Source organism: Pan troglodytes, chromosome 1, assembly GCF_028858775.2.
Source record: "Pan troglodytes isolate AG18354 chromosome 1, NHGRI_mPanTro3-v2.0_pri, whole genome shotgun sequence".
NCBI lineage: Eukaryota > Metazoa > Chordata > Mammalia > Primates > Hominidae > Pan > Pan troglodytes.
The window spans coordinates 144748287-144771122 of NC_072398.2; the positions used below are offsets into that span (position 1 = coordinate 144748287).

At 37.4% G+C, this 22836-nt stretch overlaps 1 protein-coding gene across 24 annotated transcripts in view; it reads left to right on the forward strand.

Moving 5' to 3' along the window:
* Positions 1–22836, forward strand: part of ODF2L (outer dense fiber of sperm tails 2 like) — a 117779-nt gene that overhangs the window by 46158 nt on the left and 48785 nt on the right. For 19 of the 24 annotated variants that reach the window (XM_016921798.4, XM_016921826.4, XM_016921833.4 and 16 more), the window contains one exon: positions 1356–1497. In XM_016921798.4, coding sequence (XP_016777287.3) covers positions 1356–1484 — 129 coding nt within the window. In that variant the 3' untranslated portion in view covers positions 1485–1497. Of the gene's footprint in view, positions 1–1355; positions 1498–19675; positions 19823–20392; positions 20466–22836 lie in introns of those variants that run through there. The other 5 variants (XR_010153366.1, XM_016921819.4, XM_063799915.1 and 2 more) reach the window with 2 other exon arrangements.

Sequence of the window (22836 nt, forward strand, 5' to 3'; positions counted from 1 at the left end):
AATACCCAATGTAGATGACGGGTTGATGAGTGCAGCAAACCACCATGGCACGTGTATAGCTATGTAACCAACCTGTATGTTCTGTACATGTATCCCAGAACTTAAAGTATAATAAAAATTAAAAAAAATAAAGATCTGATGTTTTGTTAAACCTGATAAGTTTTGTACTAGTAAAATTCTAGAATTCTAAGCATAGATTTAAACATTGCTGAAAAATGAGTTTGTGTGTTTTATGCCTTCCAGGGGACAGTTAAGTGGGCAGTATTTATTTAATATACCTGCTTCAGCCCCATTTGAATTGTAAGCACTCTGAAAGCATGTCTCATAGTCGTCTGTATCCCTGGTGTCTCCCACAGTGCCCTGCTTACCTGCAGGCCTTTTTGTATTTTCTGTCCAAGTACCCTAATAGGGTGGTGCAGAATGGATGTACAGATCTGTGGATGACCTCAGCAGCTTAATCCAAGGCACCCCTCGGGAAGCCTGAAATGTCTTTGAAGTCTTATGTATTATCCTAAAATCCATTGACATTTTATATTCTACCCTACAAAATAAGTATGTGTTACTATTTTTCTTTCCAAATTGTTGAGTAAAACTCATTGTATTCATCCTGTGACTTTGTACTGCCCAGCCTAGCTCATTGTTTTTTACCTGCCCCATTTCCTGAGCTGGGCATTGCTCAGTTTCAGAAGGTATCAGGTGTCATTGAACACCTGATATGAAGGATGTAAAAGTTCTCTCTTTTCTATCTAGGTGTCTATATTTTAATTGGAAGCTAGATGATATTTGCAACCTGTCTTTATCTAAAGCATTGTCAGTGAATTCACCTACTTAGGAATTCATATGCACCTTACTTAAAAAAATGTATTGCGGTTTTAAATTTTTTCCTCAAAGAACCACTGTAATATGAAGAACTCGTTTTATTTTTTAAGGGATTCTAAGAAAATGTTCACATTATCAAAACTAGAATTCTATCAACTTTTAAGACATTTAATTATTTTGGAATAAAATGTGAATTTTTAGACAGAAAATGGCAAAAACTAGTATGAAAATATATCATGTTACATGTGAAATTATGACAGTTGTTAACCTATTAAGTTAATCATGTTAAATATGTAATAATTTGGGGCTAAATGAATGTATATTATAAATTATATCAGTGAAGATCAACCGTGTGTGCTTTAATTATTAATTTTAAAGAGTGAGCTCTAAGAATGAACACATCAGATGTGAGTATTCTTTTAAAAAATCAAAAAGAATTATCTAGTTATTGTATATATGTTTTTAATATTATGACTCTGGTCCTTTGGAATGAATGCTATTATTGCTTATCTGTATTTTTTTCCTTTTTTCTTTAGAAAGCACAACATCAGGAAGTGTGTTTGAAAGAAGTACAAAATAGTCTTGAGAAGTCGGAAAATCAAAATGAGAGTATTAAGAATTATTTACAGTTTCTTAAAACTTCTTATGTAACAATGTTTGAATAAATTGTCAAATTTATTTTCTCTAAGTAGTAGATTTTTATTATGAGTCTAAAATGTGATTGGGTAAAAAAATAAATATACTACCAGTTACATTTTATGATTTATGAGTGGTAGTATTAGAGGTTTTTATGTAAAGATTTTTGAAACATAATTTATCTAACTGAAACTTTAAAATAGGATAGTTGTTACTATTCCTGTTTGCTGGATAATTCTTATTTATCTTTGGTTTAATTTCTTTTAAAATTAAATTGGTTGTTAGAATATTTTTCTCACACATAGACATGGAAGTCAGATTCATTCTCTGTGATGTTCGTAGCCACCATTCAAGTGAATTTGTAGTAAGTCTTGGTCAATATGATTTTAAATAATATATATAATTGTTTTATATTGTGATATATAAATATAAAGTAAAATATTCTGAATTTTAATTTTTAATAATGGTGTAATTACATACTTTCTAAAGCTACTAAATGTCTCAGTATACTACACTTAATATTGTTTCAAGTATATGCTGAGTTGCCATTATAATTTCTGTTAGGTTTTAAGTATACAATTTTAAGTCATCGCTATTAAGTACCAACTGCTAATGACAGATGAAAACGTGGTCATGCATTCTTTCATTATAAAGAATAGATATTCAGGCTGTCTTCAATTTGTACTCTCTTTTATTCGTTTTATACTAATGATTATCTGATATTATTATTATTTTAGACATTCTAGAGCCCCTTAGTTAAATAAAAGATTAAAGGGGAACAGCTTATCCCACCCTTTCCATGGCCAACTCATGGGGATGATCAAAATAAGCACTCTTAACATCAAGAAGCTTTAAAATAAGGTCTTTAGTATTGGGATAAAGTTGTCCAAGTTGAAAAAGAACTTGTTTGCTATAATCTCCCACTGTGTGTGCCAAGGCAGGATACTCTAAAAGGGGATGACGTGGTTTACAAAGGATCAAGTAATAGTGACTCCTCTTGGACAATGACTTGAGAGCTGTTAATTCAGAGGAACACTCAGGTCTTAAAAGATCACTAAAAAAGGCAGGTTGTGAACTACACAGTTCCAGCCTATGAACAGAAATATCTCTTTAAGATGTTTTATGCTCTTTTTCTGATCAGAGATGGGGGCCTGGTCCCCTCTGATCCCCTCACTTTTAAGACTGTCATATCATCCACAGATGCTTACTTTCTAGTGATCCAGTTGGTTCATAGTATTTTTCTTAAAATAGCAAAACACAGAGTGTCAGAACTGGCCACATTTTTTACCCAACAATTGCTAACAAGATTAGTGTCACTTTAAAAAAAATCTTAGTACTCATCATACTAAAAACATACTTGACCCTTGCAGCCCTTTCTTTACCTCCTAATGCAAAGGGAGCCTTAAATGCCCACATGAAAGGAAAGCAAAGCTCTTGAGTTTTACTCACTAAACTGTAAGCTCCTTAAGGGCCGAAATGTATCTTAGTCATATAAATATCTGGGCACTCAGTTGATGTTTGTGGATAGATGGACAGATGTTGAAAGAGGCAGGTATTCGTACTCCTGTTTTAGATATGAAAAATGTAAGCAAAAAGGATTAATTACCATGGCTGTGGTATGAAACTTGTTTAAAGTTGGCATTTAAATTCAAGTCTGCAACATTAAAGTTCTGTGTACAGAGCCGTTTTCCCACTGTAGCAGCAGCGCAGCAGCAGCGCTGCTATGATTGATTAAGCACTTGCTATGTGCCAGAGTTAATAATTGTGATAATATATTAACTCATTTAATTTTCAGGAAACTAAGACATGGAAAGGTTAGGTAACTTGCCCAAGGTCGCACAGCTAGTAAGTGGCAGACATCCAGAGTCTCTGCTCTGCTCTTAACTCTCACCATACTACCTCTGTATCCATTTCATAAATAAAGATAGTAGTTTCTTATAACAGTAATGCATTTGTCTTACCCATGAATACCTCCTTTCTCATATTTTTAATTTTTTATTGTTACCAAAGTAATTTGTGCTTATGGCATTTAAAAATTGGTGCCTGCAGCTTTAGATAGACTGTGGAAGGAAAAGACTACCACAAAGTTCCTAAGGTTGGTATTTAGCTCCTAGTGACAACATGACAAAGGAAAGTTGCTGAATGCTAGAATTTAACAATCTCTGCTTAATACTGTTTCCATGTGAAGCATTAGGTACACACGTTGTGTGTACCTAGGGCTTACCTGGTATGTGACCTAAATTCAATGTCAGCGAGGCCCTTGAGCCAGAAAGCCCATTTCCCCACAGTACTAAAAGATCTGCAGGATTTTCCCTTTATCTTTGATATTCAGGCCCTCAATACTTTCTAAGTTGTAAATGTTTTCTTCCATTATCTATGTTATTATTACTTCTCATGTTCCTTTCCTCCTCTTTAGTTGGCTCCTGGATCTGACCTCCATGCTTCTTGGTCTTTTCCCTCAGGTTATCTGCACTGGGTCTCTTATGAGGTATTTCCTCCAGCGATTTTTCTGACCACTAATGTTATTTTCAAAGTCAGTCATTCTCTTTTTCTGTTGGATATTGAACTTTTAATTAAGAAATCGTGGTAGTTTTTAATTTCTGAAAATCTTTTCTATTTTTAGTTCTATAATTCCATGATATTTTTCATTAAAATTATCTTCTGTCTCTTCCATTGGTTCTGCTTCAGTAGACATCTCTCTTATTTCTGTTGTACTGGTCATCTTTCTTCTCATGCCCCATAAATGAATTTAACTTTTCCTGGCCTACTCAAGCTATGGTTTCCTCAGCATCTGCCAGCACCCTGTTGTGCATATCTCTTGGGCAGTAGCAAATTAAGTGTTAAGAGATGCGGTGGCTTCATTTCTCATGGGCCTGTGAGACCTCTTACCATCTGATAACTTTCTATGAGGAGCTGTTTTGCTCCCAGATCTTTTCAGTCTCAAGCAGCAGTTCTTTCCCAACTAAAAAGATTGGAAAGCCCTTCACTAGAGAGCCCCTTCAAGGTTTTCTGAGGTCAGCAGGTCTGTTGCAGCAAACAGCAAATGAAGTCCTCTTAGAAAGTGAGTCACAGCAGGGTCTGTAGCTGGAAAAATATACAGCAATTTAAAGAATGAATTTGATCTATCTGCTGGCTTGCAGTTTATTCGTTATATTTAGGTGAAAAAAGTCACAAAATCATGTTTATTTTTGTAATTAAACACCTCTCTGTATATAGGTTCACATATGTTGGTATGCACATGGAGAAAGGAATAGAAACCCACACACCTGATACGGTTTGGTTCTGTGTCCCCAGCCAAATCTCATCTCAAATTGTAATCCCCACGTGTTGGGGGAGGGGCCTGGTGGGAGGTGATTGGATCATGGGGGTGCATTTCCCCCTTGCTGTTTTCTGGGTTCTCATGAGATTCAATGATTTAAAACTGTGTGGCAGTTCCCCCCGACTCTCTCAGTCCTCCTCCTGCTCTGCCATGGTAAGATGTGCTTGCTTCCCCTTTGCCTTCCACCATAATTGTAAGTTTCCTGAGGCATCCCAGTCATGCTTCCTGTTAAGCCTGTGGAACTGACTCAAACTCAAATCAGCAAGATAAAAATAATCCCATTAAAAAGTGGACAAAGAATATGAATAGACAAATTCTCAAAAGAAGATATGCAAGTGACCGACAAACATGAAAAAAATGTTCAATATCACTAATGGTCAGGGAAATGCAAATTAAAACCACAGTGAGATACCACCTTACTACTGCAAGAATGGTCTTAATAAAAAAATCAGAAAAGAATAGATGTTGGCATGGATGTAGTGAAAAGGGAACACTTCTACACTGCTGGTGGGAATGTAAACTAGTACAACCACTATGGAAAATAGGATGGAGAGTCCTTAAAGAACTAAAAGTAAAACTACCATTTGATCCAGCAATCCCACTACTGGGTATCTACCCAAAGGAAAAGAAGTCATTATGTGAGAAATAACTTGCATTTGCATGTTTATAGCAGCACAATTTGCAATTGCAAAAATATGGAACCAGCCTAAATGCCTGTCAACCAATGAGTGGATAAAGAAAATGTGGTACATATACATTGTGGAATACTACTCAGCCACAAAAAGGAAAAAAAATCACAGCATTCACAGCAACCTGGATGGAGTGGGAGACCATTATTCTAAGTGAAGTAACTCAGAAATGGAAAACCAAATATTATATGTTCTCATTCATAAGTGGGAGCTAAGCTATGAGGACACAAAGGCATAAGAATGATACAATGGACTTTGGGGACTCCGGGAAAGGGTTGTGGGGAGGGGAGGGATAAAAGACTACACAATGGGTATAGTGTAAACTGCTTGGGTGATGAGTACACCAAAATCTCAGAAATCACCACTAACGAACTTATCCATGTAACCAAACACCACCTGTTCCCCAAGAACTATTGAAATTTTTTTTAAAAAAGAAATAATTTCATTGTAATAATGCCAAGGAAAACTTCTAGAATGTCACCTGAATGTAATCCTAAAACTCATTTTTGTCTATATTTATTAAATTTGCTTTAACTTCTATAGACAAACATAGTTAATTACCTTAAAACTTCATAAATTTGCATTTCCAGGCTAGAAGTATAACTTGATTTCACTATTTTGAGCTTGTTTAATTTGAAATTTTTTATTTAAGACTTTCTGACAGTATACATATGGTAGTGTAAGCGTTTCAAGAAATAAGAATTTTAATTTCAAATGACTCGTTAAAATACCAAGCACAATACTGTATGGTATATTCGATACTCAAAGACTTCTTTCTTTTTCCTGCCTGACATAGAAAGAACTTTTAGAAATTAATAAAAATGTGATTTCCAACAATAAAATATCAAAAGATAAGAACACAAATCACAAGGGTGAGGATAGCAGCTGCTGCCAATGCTCGGAGGCAGGCAGGCCATCTGAGAACTGTGGCTTCAAGCTGTTTAGAGAGGTAGGCAACAACCTGGAGGGTGGGTCCCTTAGACTGGGTTAGAACACATAGTGCAACTCCACGCCATTTGTCGGTATAGAGGGAGAAAAGTTTGGCGAGGTCTGGGAGAGTGAGGACGGGGGCTGAGATGAGAGCCTTCTGGAGTAGACGGAAAGATTGGGTAATAGGCTGTGCAGGTTTTAAAGGCTCATGGAGAGGGCCTTTAGCAGCTTGGTATAACAGTTTGGCAAGTAGAGTGAAGGAGGGAACCCAGAGCCTAAAATATCCCGCTAGTCCTAGAAAAGAGAAAATTTCTTGCTGAGTTTGCAGGAGCGGGAAGGACTGGAGGAGGGATATGCGGTCCGTTGTGAGCCTTCGGGTTTGCGGGGTAAGAGCTAGGCCTAGATAGGTGACTGAGGGGGTGCATGTGTGCTTTCTTAGGGGAGACCTGATACCCCTGTTCTGCCAAGAAGTTTAAAAGAGAGATGGTATGGGCATTGCAGTCTCTTTGAGAGGGGCTACATAGGAGCAGATTATTAACATATTGAAGGAGAGTGGATGGTTTTAGGGATAAGGTAAAGAGGTCTCGAGCAAGGGCCTTTCCAAAAAGGTGGGGGCTGTCTCTAAAACCTTGAGGTAGTACGCACCAGGTGAGCTTACGTGAAAGGTGGGTGTCAGGGTTTTCCCACATAAAGGCAAAGAGGTTTTGGGAATCAGGGTGTAAAGGAATTGTGGGAAAAAAATCATCCTTTAGGTTTAGAACAGAAAAATGGGTGGTATTGGAGGGAACTGTGGAGAGTAAAGTATACGGGTTAGGAACTACTGGACATACTGGGAGTACAGCTTGGTTAATGAGCCTGAGATCCTGGACTAATTGATAAGTTCCATCTGGCTTTTTAACAGGTAGAATTGGTGTGTGAAAGGGAAATTTGTTGGGTGGAGTAGGTGACTGGCGAGGAGGCCAGAAATGATAGGCTTTAGGCCTATGAGAGTTGCTTGGGGGATGTAATACTGCTTCTGTGATAGGAACTGGGTGGTCTCTTTAAAGGTAATGCGGAGGTGGGTGTGGTGTTTTGCAACTGAGGGTCTGGAAGTATCCTAAACAGCGGGGTTAACTACGGATGGGGGATAAGGAAAAGTTGCATGTTTTAAGGTGGGAGGTTGGAGGAGCAGAAGAAAGAAGCCCCGGAGGGGTCTGGGTTGATGCGTTGGGTACTGTGGGGAATGTGGAAATGGATAGTGTGGAGTTTTGAAAGGATGTCTCTGCCTAGGAGCGGAGTTGGGCATGAGGGCAGGACTCAGAAAGAGTGAGTGAAGGAAAAGGTGTGTGGGGAGCAGAAAAGTGGAGGGGTGGCTTGGGGTTTGGAGACTCGTCCATCAATTCGCACAACAGAGACTTGGCAGGACTGAGTGGGTTCTGAAAAATTAGGTAAAGCAGAGTAGGTTGTCCCATATTAATTTAAAAAAAAACCATACTGGCCTACCTGCCACCATCAGGGTTACACTTGGCTCAGATGAAGCGATGGTAGTTGCCGGGGCATCCGTTCCAGGACACCATCAGTCTTCAGTAGCAAGGACAATGAGATTCGAGTAGGAGGTTTTGGGCGGCTTAGGAAGGGGCAGTCCTTGTGGGGGCCACTCACAGTCCAACTTCCTGTGGGGTCCTTCACAGAGGGGACACGGCCTGGTGGGCTTACCTGGGTTTGGGCATTGTCTGGACTAGTGGCCTTCATTGCCACACTTGAAACAGACAGGTGGAGGTGGATTGCTAGGAGGCTTCCTTGTGGAGCTGCGACCCTGTGGGCCTGCAGGGCCCCTGATGGTGGAAGCAAGCATTTGAAACTCTGCCTGTTTTTGCCTTTTACTTTCCTCATCATGATTGTTAAAGACTTTGAAGGCTAAATTAAGAAGGTCTCATTCTGGGGTGTGAGGGCCATCATCAAGCTTCTGAAACTTGTACCGAATATCAGGGGTGGACTGGGAGATGAACCGAAGGTTTAAGATAGTAGTTCTTTCTGGGCTTGCTGGGTCTAGGTTGGTATATTTTCTCATGGCTTCAGTTAAACCAGAGAGAAAAAGGGCTGGGTTTTTATTAGGACCTTGGGTGATTTCTGGAAGTTTTTTATAGTTTACCACTTTATGGGCACCCTTTTTGAGTCCTGCAGGGAGACACACAATCATGTGGTCTCAATGGCGGTGTCCAGAGGTCCTGTCTTGATAATCCCAGTGGGGTCCTGGTTGGGGACTGCCTCTGTGCCAGTAGGCTGGGCAGGAGCTTGGTGATGAATTGTATTAGCATGTGACGGAGCTAGGGTCCAGATATGGTCGTCTCGGTCTTCTGGGGTGAGGGTGGAAGAGAGGATAACATAGAGGTCATGCCAGGTTAGTTCATAAGACTGGGTGAGGTACTGAAACTCTCTAATGTAAGAGGTAGGGTCTTCTGGAAATGAACTGAGTCTTTTGTTAATTTGAGAGAGATCAGTGAGGGAGAAGGGAACATGAACTCTAAAAACACCTTCAGTTCCTGCTACTTCCCAAAGTGGGCACTCTAGCACCTGCACTGAAGTAAGGGTGGGGCATGGGCCAAAGATGGCACCCAAGTGAGTATGGGCAGGAGAGAAGGAAGAAGCCGGAAGTGGTTCTTGCTGAGTGTTTGAAGGGGAAAGGGGGGATGAGTTAACAGGCAGTGGAGGATAGATAGGGGCATAAGGTGTTGGGATAGGTTTACAAGCCTCAGGAGAGGGTGGTGGGGGAGGAGAATGGGTACAGGCAATTCTAGAATTGTCCTGAGGAGGGGACGGTGCAGAAGAAAAAGTGGATACTGCTGACTGAGAAGATGGCAGCTAGGAAGAGGGCAGCTGGGAAGATGGCGGTTGAGAATATAATGAGGAGGCTTGGGGGGTTAAAGAAGACGGTTGAGAGGAAGAGGTAGGGGCTGGGAGGGGTAGACAGCAGTCAGCTGGATTGAATGAGGAAAAAGAGGTAGGGTCAGGAGGAGAAAGGTGATCAGGGCAGCAAGAATGGAGGAGAAGGATTTGAAGAGGTGAGCAAGAATTGCAGAGGTCGAGTTGTGATCTGAGTGCAAAAAAGCCTGGACATAAGGAATTTCTCCCCATTTCTCCAGTCGTCGGCAATAATTGCTTAAATCAGTTAAAACTGTAAAGTCGAATGTTTCATTTGTGGGCCATTTGGACCCATTATCCAATTCGTATTGTGGCCAGACTGAATTGCAAAAAATGACAAGACACTTAGGGTGGATATCATTAGGCAAACCTTAGGTGAGGCCTAAGGTTTGCGGGTTTTTTATGAGGCAGGCTAGAGGGCTGTTTTTTTGGAATGGAGGACCACGAGTTTCCCCATAATGGAGGGTAGGCTTGGGAGAACAGGGAAAAGGAGACTGTCCTGGATGGCTGGAGGGATACGATAAAAGGAGCGATTGTTACTACTGCGTTTTTCGCTCCTGGAACAGGATCAAATGGCTTAGAGGCATCCCCCTAAGACCAGATGATCAGCGAGTGCCTGGCACATGCCAGAGCCTTCTTGGACCAATGTTGGGTTTTCAGACTGGAGAAACCAAGAGAGGCTGTGCAGATTTTTACCTGTTAACTGGGCTCCTGGGAAAACTTACCAGTAGGTGAGATCAGTGACTGAGGTGCATGCACAGAGAGGCAACTGGAGACTGAGGAGCTTCCTTTGTCTGCTCTCTGGAATGGAGGGGTAGGTCCACGAGGGACATGGACTGGAGCCCCTCCCGGGTTTCAGCACCAGATGTAAGGTTCTTTTATCAGTTCGAACCCTGCGAGGACACCAATAGGCAGGAGTCAGTGTGGAACAACATGCTGTTTAATGAACACCTGGGTGCAGGCAGGCTGAGGCCTACAGTGGCGTCAGTCCCAAGTGAGGACAGGGCAAAAAGGTTTTATAGACTCCTGTAAACAGAAAGTGTCCTAGTCTGACGTAACTGCTACATTGTACCCAGATGTCCTCTTTCTCAATCTTCAGGGGTACGTGTCTTCCGGCCAGGGTAGGTGTCTTCTGGCAGGCTCTCTTCCTGCTTCTGCTATCTTGCTGATGCCTGCTGCTGACAGAAGTGGCCTTGTGCCTTGGGAGTGGGCCTGAGAAGGGAGGAGTTATTCATCTCCCTAAGCCTTCAGGCCCCATGGAGAATCTTACAAGACCCCCCCACTATGACCACAGACACATACATTCTAAAATCTTAGGATTCACTGCTGACTTCTCTCAAATTATTAAGTAAGAAGTAACATAAACCAAAGCTTCCAAAAATAGAAGAGGAAATGCTTCTCAACTTTTTTTTAATGAAGTCAGCATAATCTCAATAACTAAAACACAGCAAGGACATTTTAAAGAAAAACACATTCCAATATCACACATGAATGTAGATGTAAAAATCCTAATCAGAATATTAGCAAATTGGATTCAGCAATATGCAAAAAGGAGAATATATGATTATCAAATGGGAATTTATTTCAGAAATACAAGTGTGGTTTAATATTTAAAATTGAATTAATTTAATTTGCTTTATTCTCCAAAATTTAGCATCCATTCATAATGAAAACTCTTAGTAAACTAGGAATAGACGTTGGAATGTCTGCAAAAACTTACAGCAAACATCATCCTTAATGGCAAATTATTGAAGTGTCTGCCTGAGATTACAAATAAGACAAAAATATCTGCTCTCACATATTTATATTCAAAATTGTATGGGAGGTCCTATCCAGTGCAATAAGGAAGAAAAAGAAATGAAAGGCATAAGAATTGAAAAGGAGAAATAAGATGGCATTATTTGCAAATGACATTATTGTGTACATAGAAAATCCAAAAGAATTTATAAACTCCTATAATCATGTGAATTTATTAATATATATGAATAGGTCAGTATACCAAAAATCACACTATTTCTGTATTGCAGAAATAAACATATAGGAATGAAATTTTAAAAATACCATTGATACTAGCATGAAAAAAAATAGTCCACCTTTCAGTAATATTGCGTCAAACACTGAGGACAAGCAAAATATCTGCAAGGCATTTACACTGAAAACTACAAAACACTACTGAAATTTTTCTAATCTAAAAAATTGAAGGATATATATCCATGAATTGTAAAGATCTTAGTCAACTTTCCAAATTGATCTGTAGATCTATAAATTCATTGCAATCCCAGTCAAAAGCTCATTTTATTTTCTTAGATGGACATTGACAACCTGATTCTAAAATTTACATTTAAATAAAAAGGGCCAAGGATGGTTAAAGCAATCTTGGAAAACAAAGCTTAAGGGCTTACACTACAAGACATCAAAACTTATGAAGCTACACTTATTACAATAGAGTAGTAATGGAGCAAAGGCAAATAGAACAATGAAACAGAATAAAGAGTTTGAGGCAAAATCCACCCATTTGGTTTATGATATCTGATTTATGACAAAGATGACACTGTAGTATATTGGGAATGAATTGTAGTTTTAATAAATGGTGCCAGACCAGTTAAATATGCACATGGAAAACAATCTTAATTTCTAGTTCAAGCCATACACAGAATCTATTCAGGATGAATGATTGAACATAATATGAAGGTAAATCAAAGTTTTTAGAGGAAAATTTAGAGGACTATCTTCAATAGCTTGGAGTAGGTAAAGACTTCTTAAAGAGCATAGAGGATTGGACAAATTGGATTTATAAATTTTATAAATTATATAAATTATAAATCCAAATTTATAATTGAATAAATTGTTTCCTTTGTGATTAGCAATTAAAATTGAGAACTTCCGTTTATCAAAAGTCACAATTGAGAAAGTGAAAAGGTAGCACAAAGAGGGATAGAAAAATATTACATAAAAATATTGGAGATATATATATATATTTATATGAATATATATATTTTTTTTCTCCAGCAAAGACTCATATCCAGAATTCATTTTACACTAACTGGGACCTAACTGTTGATTTTTAGCAACGTAAGATAATTTTAATACAAATGGATAATTGAATAAGTACATGTATATGGGAATAAACATCAGCTTCAGGTATTACTTGAAATATCATCAATTAAATATTAATGAGATATAAAACCAGAGCACTTCTAAATTATGTACAAAATATTGATATAAACAAAATATTAAAGATTTATGATTTCAGAACTCTTCACAAAGCTTTCAAAGCATGTTCCCACTTGTAAGGATGTACCAGATGCTTTACTTGATACTGAACATTCAAAGTTGAGTAATAACTCTTTTCCTGGCAATAGTGCTTCCCTACATTTTGAAAACTGTGACACAGTAGAAAATAATACGTGTTATGTCCAACTATGGTAAAAAGAGGTAGTTGCTTATAGCTAGAAATTCTGGTCCAAGGCTCTAGCCAACATAGATATTGTCCAGGTTACTCCACTTTATGAGTTGAGATTAGTATCTGTCCATATTTGTAATCCATTTGTGCCTTAAGAAATCCATCACCAGCCTTTCTTCTTTTGTTCTAGCTTTTCTTTTACAAAAGATCCGGTGAACATCTCATGTTCCCGGTGGGAGAACTGGTGCTTCCTCTAGATGCCTTTGGATCTGAGATAGGTACATGAGCTAGATTTCTTATGTTCTTCCTCAATGTGGGTATCTTGGTGCAACTAGACTATTCACAACTTGTTGCATGGAAGCAATAATTGGTGTCTTGTTATTCTGCCTCCTGCCTCCACTTCTGTTTTCTGTTCTTTCTCCATGTAGTATGCATTTTCCTCATCCAGAGGGATACATGATTTCCATTATATGAAGTGCAGTATAATTTGGCTTTGAAATAGCTGAGATAAAATTTTTCATTTGCAATGGGAATATGGCTGAAGTAAAATGATAGGTAAGCATTTCATAAAGTGGTATATAATCATAGAATTTATGCTTATTTTAAAATTATTATAGTTTTTATCCTAATTCTGTATATAACTTTCTTAGTTCTTTACAGTTGATGAATGCAAATTCTCTATACAGGTCTCAGAAAACTCTCTTGACTTATACAAAATGTGAACTTATGTCTAGTTTACAAACGTGTTTTATTTAAACTTATTTATAAAATGTTGAACATGTAATTAATTGATGGGTTTACTGTGATACCTAGCTAGATACCAAGTCAAGTGATGATTTAGAAGATTATCATAATATATTCACACATGAAAGTTTAATTCATTAATTATGATATCCTTTTATCTAGCATAAATATCTAGAGAGAACAATGGTCTATGATCACAGCATTAATTCTTACTAGGATTAGATTATAGTTGGACAATGTAATTACATAAATGCTCAAACTGAGGTAACAGGAACAGCCAGAACAAGATTCTGTAGGCAGGTTTACAGTCATCTGATTGCTACGGGTTGTGGGAACCTTAGAGATGATGAGCTTTGCATAGGAATGTTAGTAGCAAGCGTTAGCCAAGCAGAATGTTGTTTAATGAGGTGAGGCCATTGGAATTGGTAAAGGCTATGACCCCCATAATAAAACTTTGAGGCTACAACTTCCTAATTATGAACAGTCAGAAATGAATTAACAACCCCAAATCATTAAAGACAAAATGATCCAATTGTTATTCTCCAACTTCTTATAATGAGACAATTCTGTAACCAAATATTTCAGTATATGATTTTGGGATTCCTAAGTAAAGAAAGACATTTTTACTAAAATAAACTAGTAATTAAGTTGCCTGTAATATGTTATTCATTAATAGACTGGTAAGAAGGTAATGAACAGAGTGTATTACAAAATGGGTAAGCGCATTCTTAATGTGTAATGATTTTTGAGGCAATTGGAAGAGAGAGTATAAAGACAATTTATGTAAGTATTTCTAATTATCAGTATAAATTCTATAAATTCTGTAGTTTTCTTCAAACCACTTACACACATTTCTTGGTAAAATTAATTCAAAGTATTTTGGATTTTCGTGTAGATATTAAGAATTATTAACCTCTAGTAATTAATAGTATATATGAATGTAAAAGTTTTATCTTGTATTTAGTCACATTACTAATCAATTTTGTCAGTTTTCCAATTGATTCTTTGGCCTTTTCTGAATAAGCAGCCTAAGGTTGTAATTAGCAATATTGTTAATATTGTATCACTGTTAAGTATCAATAATGTTTACAATGTCTTTACAAATGACTTGTTCATATTGGGATCAAAATGAAATCCACATATTTCATTTGGTGCATATGTTTCTTGTAATCTATAGCAGCCTTCTCCTGTATTGTCATGACATTTATTTATGGATAAATTTGATCATTTGCCCTGTAAGAGTTCCCACAATTTGTATTTGGCTCATGACATTTTAAGATGTTTCTCCATCTCCTCTATTTCCTGTAAACCAGTAGTTAGGTCCAAGATCTTGAATGAATTCAGGTCTAAAATTTTTTTGGCAAGTATTCTTCATAGGTGATACCATATGCTTTCAATTGTATCATGCTAAGAGTATGGTAATGTCTGATTGTTACACTTTTATTAATGTGAAAATGGGTCAGTGATTTCACGTGATGTCAGACTGATTCATTCATTAAAAAGTTAGATCAACCTTTTTTTTATTATACTTTAAGTTCTAGGGTACAAGCGCACAACGTGCAGGTTTGTTACATATGTATACATGTGCCATGTTGGTGTGCTGCACCCATTAACTCGTCATTTACATTAGGTATATCTCCTAATGCTATCCCTCCCCCGCTCCCCTCACCCCACAACAGGCCCCAGTGTGTGATGTTCCCCTTCCTGTGTCCAAGTGTTCTCATTGTTCAATTCCCACCTATGAGTGAGAACATGCTGTGTTTGGTTTTTTGTCCTTGTGACAGTTTGCTGAGAATGGTGGTTTCCAGCTTCATCCATGTCCCTACCTACAAAGGACATGAACTCATCCTTTTTTATGGCTGCATAGTATTCCATGATGTATATGTGCCATATTTTCTTATTCCAGTCTATCATTGATGGACATTTGGGTTGGTTCCAAGTCTTTGCTATTGTGAATAGTGCCACAATAAACATATGTGTGCATGTGTCTTTATAGCAACATGATTTATAATCCTTTGGGTATTTACCCAGTAATGGAATTGCTGGGTCAAATGGTATTTCTAGTTCTAGATCCTTAAGGAATCGCCACACTGTCTTCCACAGTGGTTGAACTAGTTTACAGTCCTACCAACAGTGTAAAAGTGTTCCTATTTCTCCACATCCTCTCCAGCACCTGTTGTTTCCTGACTTTAATGATCGCCATTCTAACTGGTATGAGATGGTATCTCATTATGGTTTTGATTTGCATTTCTCCGATGGCCAGTGATGATGAGCATTTTTTCATGTGTCTTTTGGCTGCATAAATGTCTTCTTTTGAGAAGGGTCTGTTCATATCCTTTGCCCACTTGTTGATGGGGTTGTTTGTTTTTTTCTTGTAAATTTGTTTGAGTTCTTTGTAGATTCTGGATATTAGCCCTTCGTCAGATGAGTAGATTGCAAAATTTTTTTCGCATTCTGTAGGTTTCCTGTTCACTCTGATGGTAGTTTCTTTTGCTGTGCAGCAGCTCTTTAGTTTAATTAGATCCCATTTGTCAGTTTTGGCTTTTGTTGCCATTGCTTTTGGTGTTTTAGACATGAAGTCCTTGCCCATGCCTATGTCCTGAATGGTATTGCCTAGGTTTTCTTCTAGGGTTTTTATGGTTTTAGGTCTAACATTTAAGTCTTTAATCCATCTTGAATTTATTTTTGTATAAGGTGTAATGAAGGGATCCATTTTCAGCTTTCTACATGTGGCTAGCCAGTTTTCCCAGTACCATTTATTAGGTAGGGAATCCTTTCCCCATTTCTTGTTTTTGTCAGGTTTGTCAAAGACCAGATGGTTGTAGAAGTGTGGTGTTATTTCTGAGGGCTCTGTTCTGTTCCATTGATCTATATCTCTGTTTTGGTACCAGTACCATGCTGTTTTGGTTACTGTAGCCTTGCAGTATAGTTTGAAGTCAGGTAGCGTGATGCCTCCAGCTTTGTTCTTTTGGCTTAGGATTGTCGTGGCAATGCAGGCTCTTCTTTGATTCCATATGAACTTTAAAGTAGTTTTTTCAATTCTGTGAAGAAAGTCATTGGTAGCTTGATGGGGAGGGCATTGAATCTGCAAATTACCTTGGGCAGTATGGCCATTTTCATGATATTGATTCTTCCTATCCATGAGCATAGAATGTTCTTCCATTTGTTTGTGTCTTCTTTTATTTCGTTGAGCAGTGGTTTGTAGTTCTCCTTGAAGAGGTCCTTCACATCCCTTGTAAGTTGGATTCCTGGGTATTTTATTCTCTTTGAAGCAATTGTGAATGGGAGTTCACTCATGATTTGGCTCTCTGTTTGTCTGTTATTGGTGTATAGGAATGCTTGTGATTTTTCACGTTGATTTTGTATCCTGAGACTTTGCTGAAGTTGCTTATCAGCTTAAGGAGATTTTGGGCTGAGACGATGGGGTTTTCTAAATATACTATCATATCATCTGCAAACAGGGACAATTTGACTCCCTCTTTTCCTAATTGAATACCCTTTATTTCTTTCTCCTGCCTGATTGCCCTGGCCAGAACTTCCAACACTATGTTGAATAAGAGTGGTGAGAGAGGGTATCCCTGTCTTGTGCCAGTTTTCAAAGGCAATACTTCCAGTTTTTGCCCATTCAGTATGATATTGGCTGTGGGTTTGTCATAGATAGCTCTTATTATTTTGAGATACGTCCCATCAATACCGAATTTATTGAGAGTTTTTAGCATGAAGGGCTGTTGAATTTGTCAGAGGCCTTTTCTGCATCTATTGAGATAATCATGTGGTTTTTGTCTTTGGTTCTGTTTATATGCTGGATTACATTTATTGATTTGCGTGTGTTGAACCAGCCTTACATCCTAGAGATGAAGCCCACTGGATCATGGTGGATAAGCTTTTTGATGTGTTGCTGGATTTGGTTTGCCAGTATTTTATTGAGGATTTTCTCATCGATGTTCATCAGGGATATTGGTCTAAAATTCTCTTTTTTTGTTGTGTCTCTGCCAGGCTTTGGTATCAGGATGATGTTGGGCTCATAAAATGAGTTAGGGAGGATTCCGTCTTTTTCTATTGATTGGAATAGTTTCAGAAGTAATGGTTTGTACCTCTGGTAGAATTTGACTGTGAATTCATCTGGTCCTGGACTTTTTTTGGTTGGTAGGCTATTAATTATTGCCTCAATTTCAGAGCCTGTTGTTGGTCTATTCAGGGATTCAACTTCTTCCTGGTTTAGTCTTGGGAGGGTGTATGTGTCCAGGAATTTATCCATTTCTTCTAGATTTTCTAGTTTATTTGTGTAGAGGTGTTCATAGTATTCTCTGATGGTAGTTTGTATTTCTGTGGGACTGGTGGTGATATCCCCTTTATCATTTTTTATTGCATCTATTTGATTCTTCTCTCTTTTCTTCTTTATTAGTCTTGCTAGTGGTTTATCAATTTTGTTGATCTTTTCAAAATCTAGCTCCTGGTTTCATTGATTTTTTGAAGGGTTTTTTATGTCTCCATTTCCTTCAGTTCTGCTCTGATCTTAGTTATTTCTTGCCTTCTGCTAGCTTTTGAATGTGTTTGCTCTTGCTTCTCTAGTTCTTTTAATTGTGATGTTAGGGTGTCAATTTTAGATCTTTCCTGTTTTCTCTTGTGGGCATTTAGTGCTATAAATTTCCCTCTACACACTGCTTTAAATGTGTCCCAGAGATTCTGGTATGTTGTGTCTTTGTTCTCATTGGTTTCAAAGAACATCTTTATTTCTGCCTTCATTTCATTATGTACCCAGTAGTCATTCAGGAGCAGGTTGTTCAGTTTTCATGTAGTTGAGTGGTTTTGAGTGAGTTTCTTAATCCTGAGTTCTATTTTGATTGCACTGTGGTCTGAGAGACAGTTTGTTATAATTTCTGTTCTTTTACATTTGCTGAGGAGTGCTTTACTCCCAACTATGTGGTCAGTTTTTGAATAAGTGCGATGTGGTGCTGAGAAGAATGTATATTCTGTTGATTTGGGGTGGAGAGTTCTGTAGATGTCTGTTAGGTCCGCTCGGTGCAGAGCTGAGTTCAATTCCTGCATATCCTTGTTAACTTTCTGTCTTGTTGACAGTGGAGTGTTAAAGTCTCCCATTATTGTTGTGTGGGAGTCTAAGTCTCTTTGTAGGTCTCTAAGGACTTGCTTTATGAATTTGGGTACTCCTGTATTGGGTGCATAGATATTTATGATAGTTAGCTCTTCTTGTTGAATTGATCCCTTTACCATTATGTAATGGCCTTCTTTGTCTCTTTTGATCTTTGTTGGTTTAAAGTCTGTTTTATCAGAGACTAGGATTGCAACCCCTGCCTTTTGTTTTGTTTTGTTTTTCATTTGCTTGGTAGATCTTCCTCCATCCCTTTATTTTGAGCCTATGTGTGTCTCTGTACATGAGATGGGTCTCCTGAATACAGCACACTGATGGGTCTTGAGTCTTTATCCAATTTGCCAGTCTTTGTCTTTTAATGAGAGCATTTAGCCCATTTACATTTAAGGTTAATATTGTTATGTGTGAATTTGATCCTGTCATTATGACGTTAGCTGGTTATTTTGCTCGTTAGTTGATGCAGTTTCTTCCTAGCATCAATGGTCTTTACAATTTGGCATGTTTTTGCAGTGGCTGGTACAAGTTGTTCCTTTCCATGTTTAGTGCTTCCTTCAGGAGCTCTTGTAGGGCAGGCCTGATGGTGACAAAATCTCTCAGCATTTGCTTGTCTATAAAGGATTTTATTTCTCCTGTACTTATGGAGCTTAGTTTGACTGGATATGAAATTCTGGGTTGAAAATTCTTTTCTTTAAGAATATTGAATATTGGCCCCCACTCTCTTCTGGCTTGTAGAGTTTCTGCCGAGAGATCCACTGTTAGTCTGATGGGCTTCCCTTTGTGGTTAACCCGACCTTTCTCTCTGGCTGCCCTTAACATTTTTTCCTTCATTTCCACCTTGGTGAATCTGACAATTATGTGTCTTGCAGTTGCTCTTCTCGGGGAGTATGTCTGTGGCGTTCTCTGTATTTCCTGAATTTGAATGTTGGCCTGCCTCGCTAGGTTGAGGAGGTTCTCCTGGATAATATCCTGCAGAGTGTTTTCCACCTTGGTTCCATTCTCCCCATCACTTTCAGGTACACCAGTCAGACGTAGATTTGGTCTTTTCACATAGTCCCATAGTTCTTGGAGGCTTTGTTCCTTTCTTTTTACTCTTTTTTCTCTAAACTTCTCTTCTCATTTCTTAGACAAATGGCTAACTACAATAACCAGTGTAGAGAAGTCCTTAAATGACCTGATGGAGCTGAAAACCGTGGTACAAGAACTACACGACGAATGCACAAGCTTCAGTAGCCGATTCGTTCAACTACTGAAGATCAAATGAATGAAATGAAGTGAGAACAGAAGTTTTGAGAAAATAGATCAACTTTTTAACCTAATGATTTTAAGCAGCCATCGATAATCATTGCCAAGATCCATTATTTTATTAAGGAATCAAAATAGTGATTTTTCTAATTTTGTCATTGTTCTGCATTTATTCACTGTGATTTTTCTGTGAAGAACTTTCCTTCATCAACTGTGCTTATCCTCACATACAGGTTATAAGGGAAAAGATGAATATTTGATTCAATTTGCAGAATAATGAGTGAGTTCGTAGCAACCTCCAGAAGCTACAAAATGTTTTGTTTTAATTTTAGTGTATTCTTGCAGAACATGGAATATACAAATATATCTATGTTTTTTCATCTACTTTAATTCACTGTAGTAATTTATTTTATTTTTTAATAATGAAAGTCTTCATAAATTTGACATATGACTTTTGGCTACTTCACTTAAGAGTGAGTGTGTATGTTGCAGATTCATGTGTGTGGTTTGCATTTTTTTGAGGTTTTGGTTTGTTCTTATTTTTCTTATTTCACATTTATGTTTTTAAAGTTATTCTTTCTTTATTTTTTTAATCACAGCAATCCTCCCCTCATCCATGGTTTCATTTTCTATGGTTCCAGTTACTCATGGTCAACCATGGTCAGAAAACAGGTGAGTACAATACAATATGATATTTTTAGAGAGACAACATTCATGTAACTTTTATTACAGTATATTGATATAATTATTTTGTTTTATTATTGTTGTTGTTAGTCACTTACTATCCCTAATTTGTAAATTAAACTTTATCATAGTTATGTATGTATTGGAAAAGCACAATATATGATATGGTTTGGATCTGTGTCCCCGCCCAAATCTTATGTCAAATTGTAATTCCCAGTGCTGGAGTTAGAGCTTGGTGGGAGGTGGGGCTGTTTCTCATGAATAGTTTAACACTGTCCCTCTAGGTGCTAGTTCTGTGATAGCAGGCGAGTTCTCGTGAGATCTCATCATAGAAAAGTGTGTGGCACCTCCCCCAACCTTGGTCCTGCTCCTGTAACATGTAAGACACCTGCTCCTGCTTTGCCTTCTGCCAGGAGTAAAAGCTCCCCTAGGCCTCCTACGAGGCAGATGCTGCCATGCTTCTTGCACAACCTGTGGAACCATAAGCCAATTAAACCTCTTTTCTTCACCCAGTCTCAGGTATTTCTTTATAGCAATGTGAGAACAGACTAATACAGTATATATAAAGTTTGGTACTGTCCTCAGTTTCGGGCATCCACTGGGGGTCTTAAACTGTATCCCTTGAGGATAAGGGTAAACTATTGTGTAGTAAAAATAAAGTCTTCATAATTTCTGCTGTTGGGAATTTATTAAGTATCTTTCTCTACTCCATTATTAAATTTCTATATCTTCTTTATTGTGTCTATTTTACCTATTATAGATTAATACTGTAAATTCTCCTACAGAGAGTGTGTTTCTGCCCATTTTTCCTTATATATCTAGTATTTTTATTCTACATACTTTTGCAACCTCTACATATTTTTTCTTCATATTTGTATGATAAATTGTGCCAATTTCATTGTTTCTATTGTTCTTTGTTATTTTGTTTCAGTACTTTCTCCTGGAGATAAAGAACTTGATACTTTCCCATCTTTTCTTCCCAGTCTGAGATTAAAAATTCTCATTTATTATTTTTATAAAAATAAATATTAATATATACTTTCAAATAGTTAAAAGGATATTGAATGTTGCCAACACAAACAAATGATCAATGTTTGAGATGATCAATATGCTAATTACCCTGATCTGATCACTATATATTATATGTATGGAAATATCACTATATAACCTACGAATGTGCTAAATTATTATTAAAAATGATAATAATAAAAACTAAGATTGTAACCATGTATAAAATAATCATTTAAATTTATAATTATATTGTTAGCTGATGTCATGTTCTTTTTGGTATCAACACTCAATTGTTATTTTTGTTTTACCTTTAATTTTTCTAGGATATGCTTTAAACATTTTATTCAGTAATTATCTGTATTTGGAATATATTTAGGGTTCTCATATTCATGATTTCCTTCTTGCCTTCATTTACATGTGGAAACCTGAGCAGAAACTTTAGTGGGAAGAAAATCTTGGAGTTACAACTGTTTCCTTCAAAGCTCTGTAGATGTTACTTCCTGTCTTCTGACACCCACGGAAGAAATGTTTGAGGCCTTCAAATTATTTTTCTTTTGTGGGTGGCGTAAGCGTTTTTGCTGTGTTTCCCTGGATCCTTTTTTACCCCAGAGGTCCCTTTAAACATTATCATCACTGGATCAATGTCATTAAATCATCTGACTTAAGATCCAGATATTTTACTGTCTGTCTATTCTCTCCTTGTCAAAGTAGAATTTTTGAAAGAGAAAATGTGCCTGACACCATCTTTTCTAGAATTCTGTCCAAACAAGGACATATGTGGTCAAATTTTCACTTATGTAGATAACTCTGGTGACCATGAAATAACACTATGTTGTTGGGAAGGATGAGAATGGGTGAAGAGGGAGAAGGAACACTGGAGGCTGGGAGACCCAATAGGTGACTGTGTCATAGTCTAGTAAACAACAAGGAAGGTAGCAATGGTAGGAATAGCGAAAAGGGGATAAAGTCATGAAATTTGATAACATGAAATCCACATGACTTGGTGACTCATTGGCTTTTGTTGGGAGGGATGCACAGATTGCTGATCAGGTACCAGTTAGTGCCATCAACTAAAATACACGAGGAAAAAGTGGGGTCGAGGGAGACCAATTTTGTTTCAGATTCCTTTTATTTTTTTTAATTAGGAAAAAGAAAATTATTATTTTGCTTATATTTTTTGTCTGATTTTAACTTATGGGTTTGTCTAATTATTTTCCAGTGTATTTGTGTGTGTTTATTGGGGAACGAATGTGATGTTTGATTTAACAAGTCACAGAATTTTTCTGTGTTCTTTGTTACTGCATTGTTGCTCATGTGTTAATTTTATTTCCAGTGTCTATATTATTTA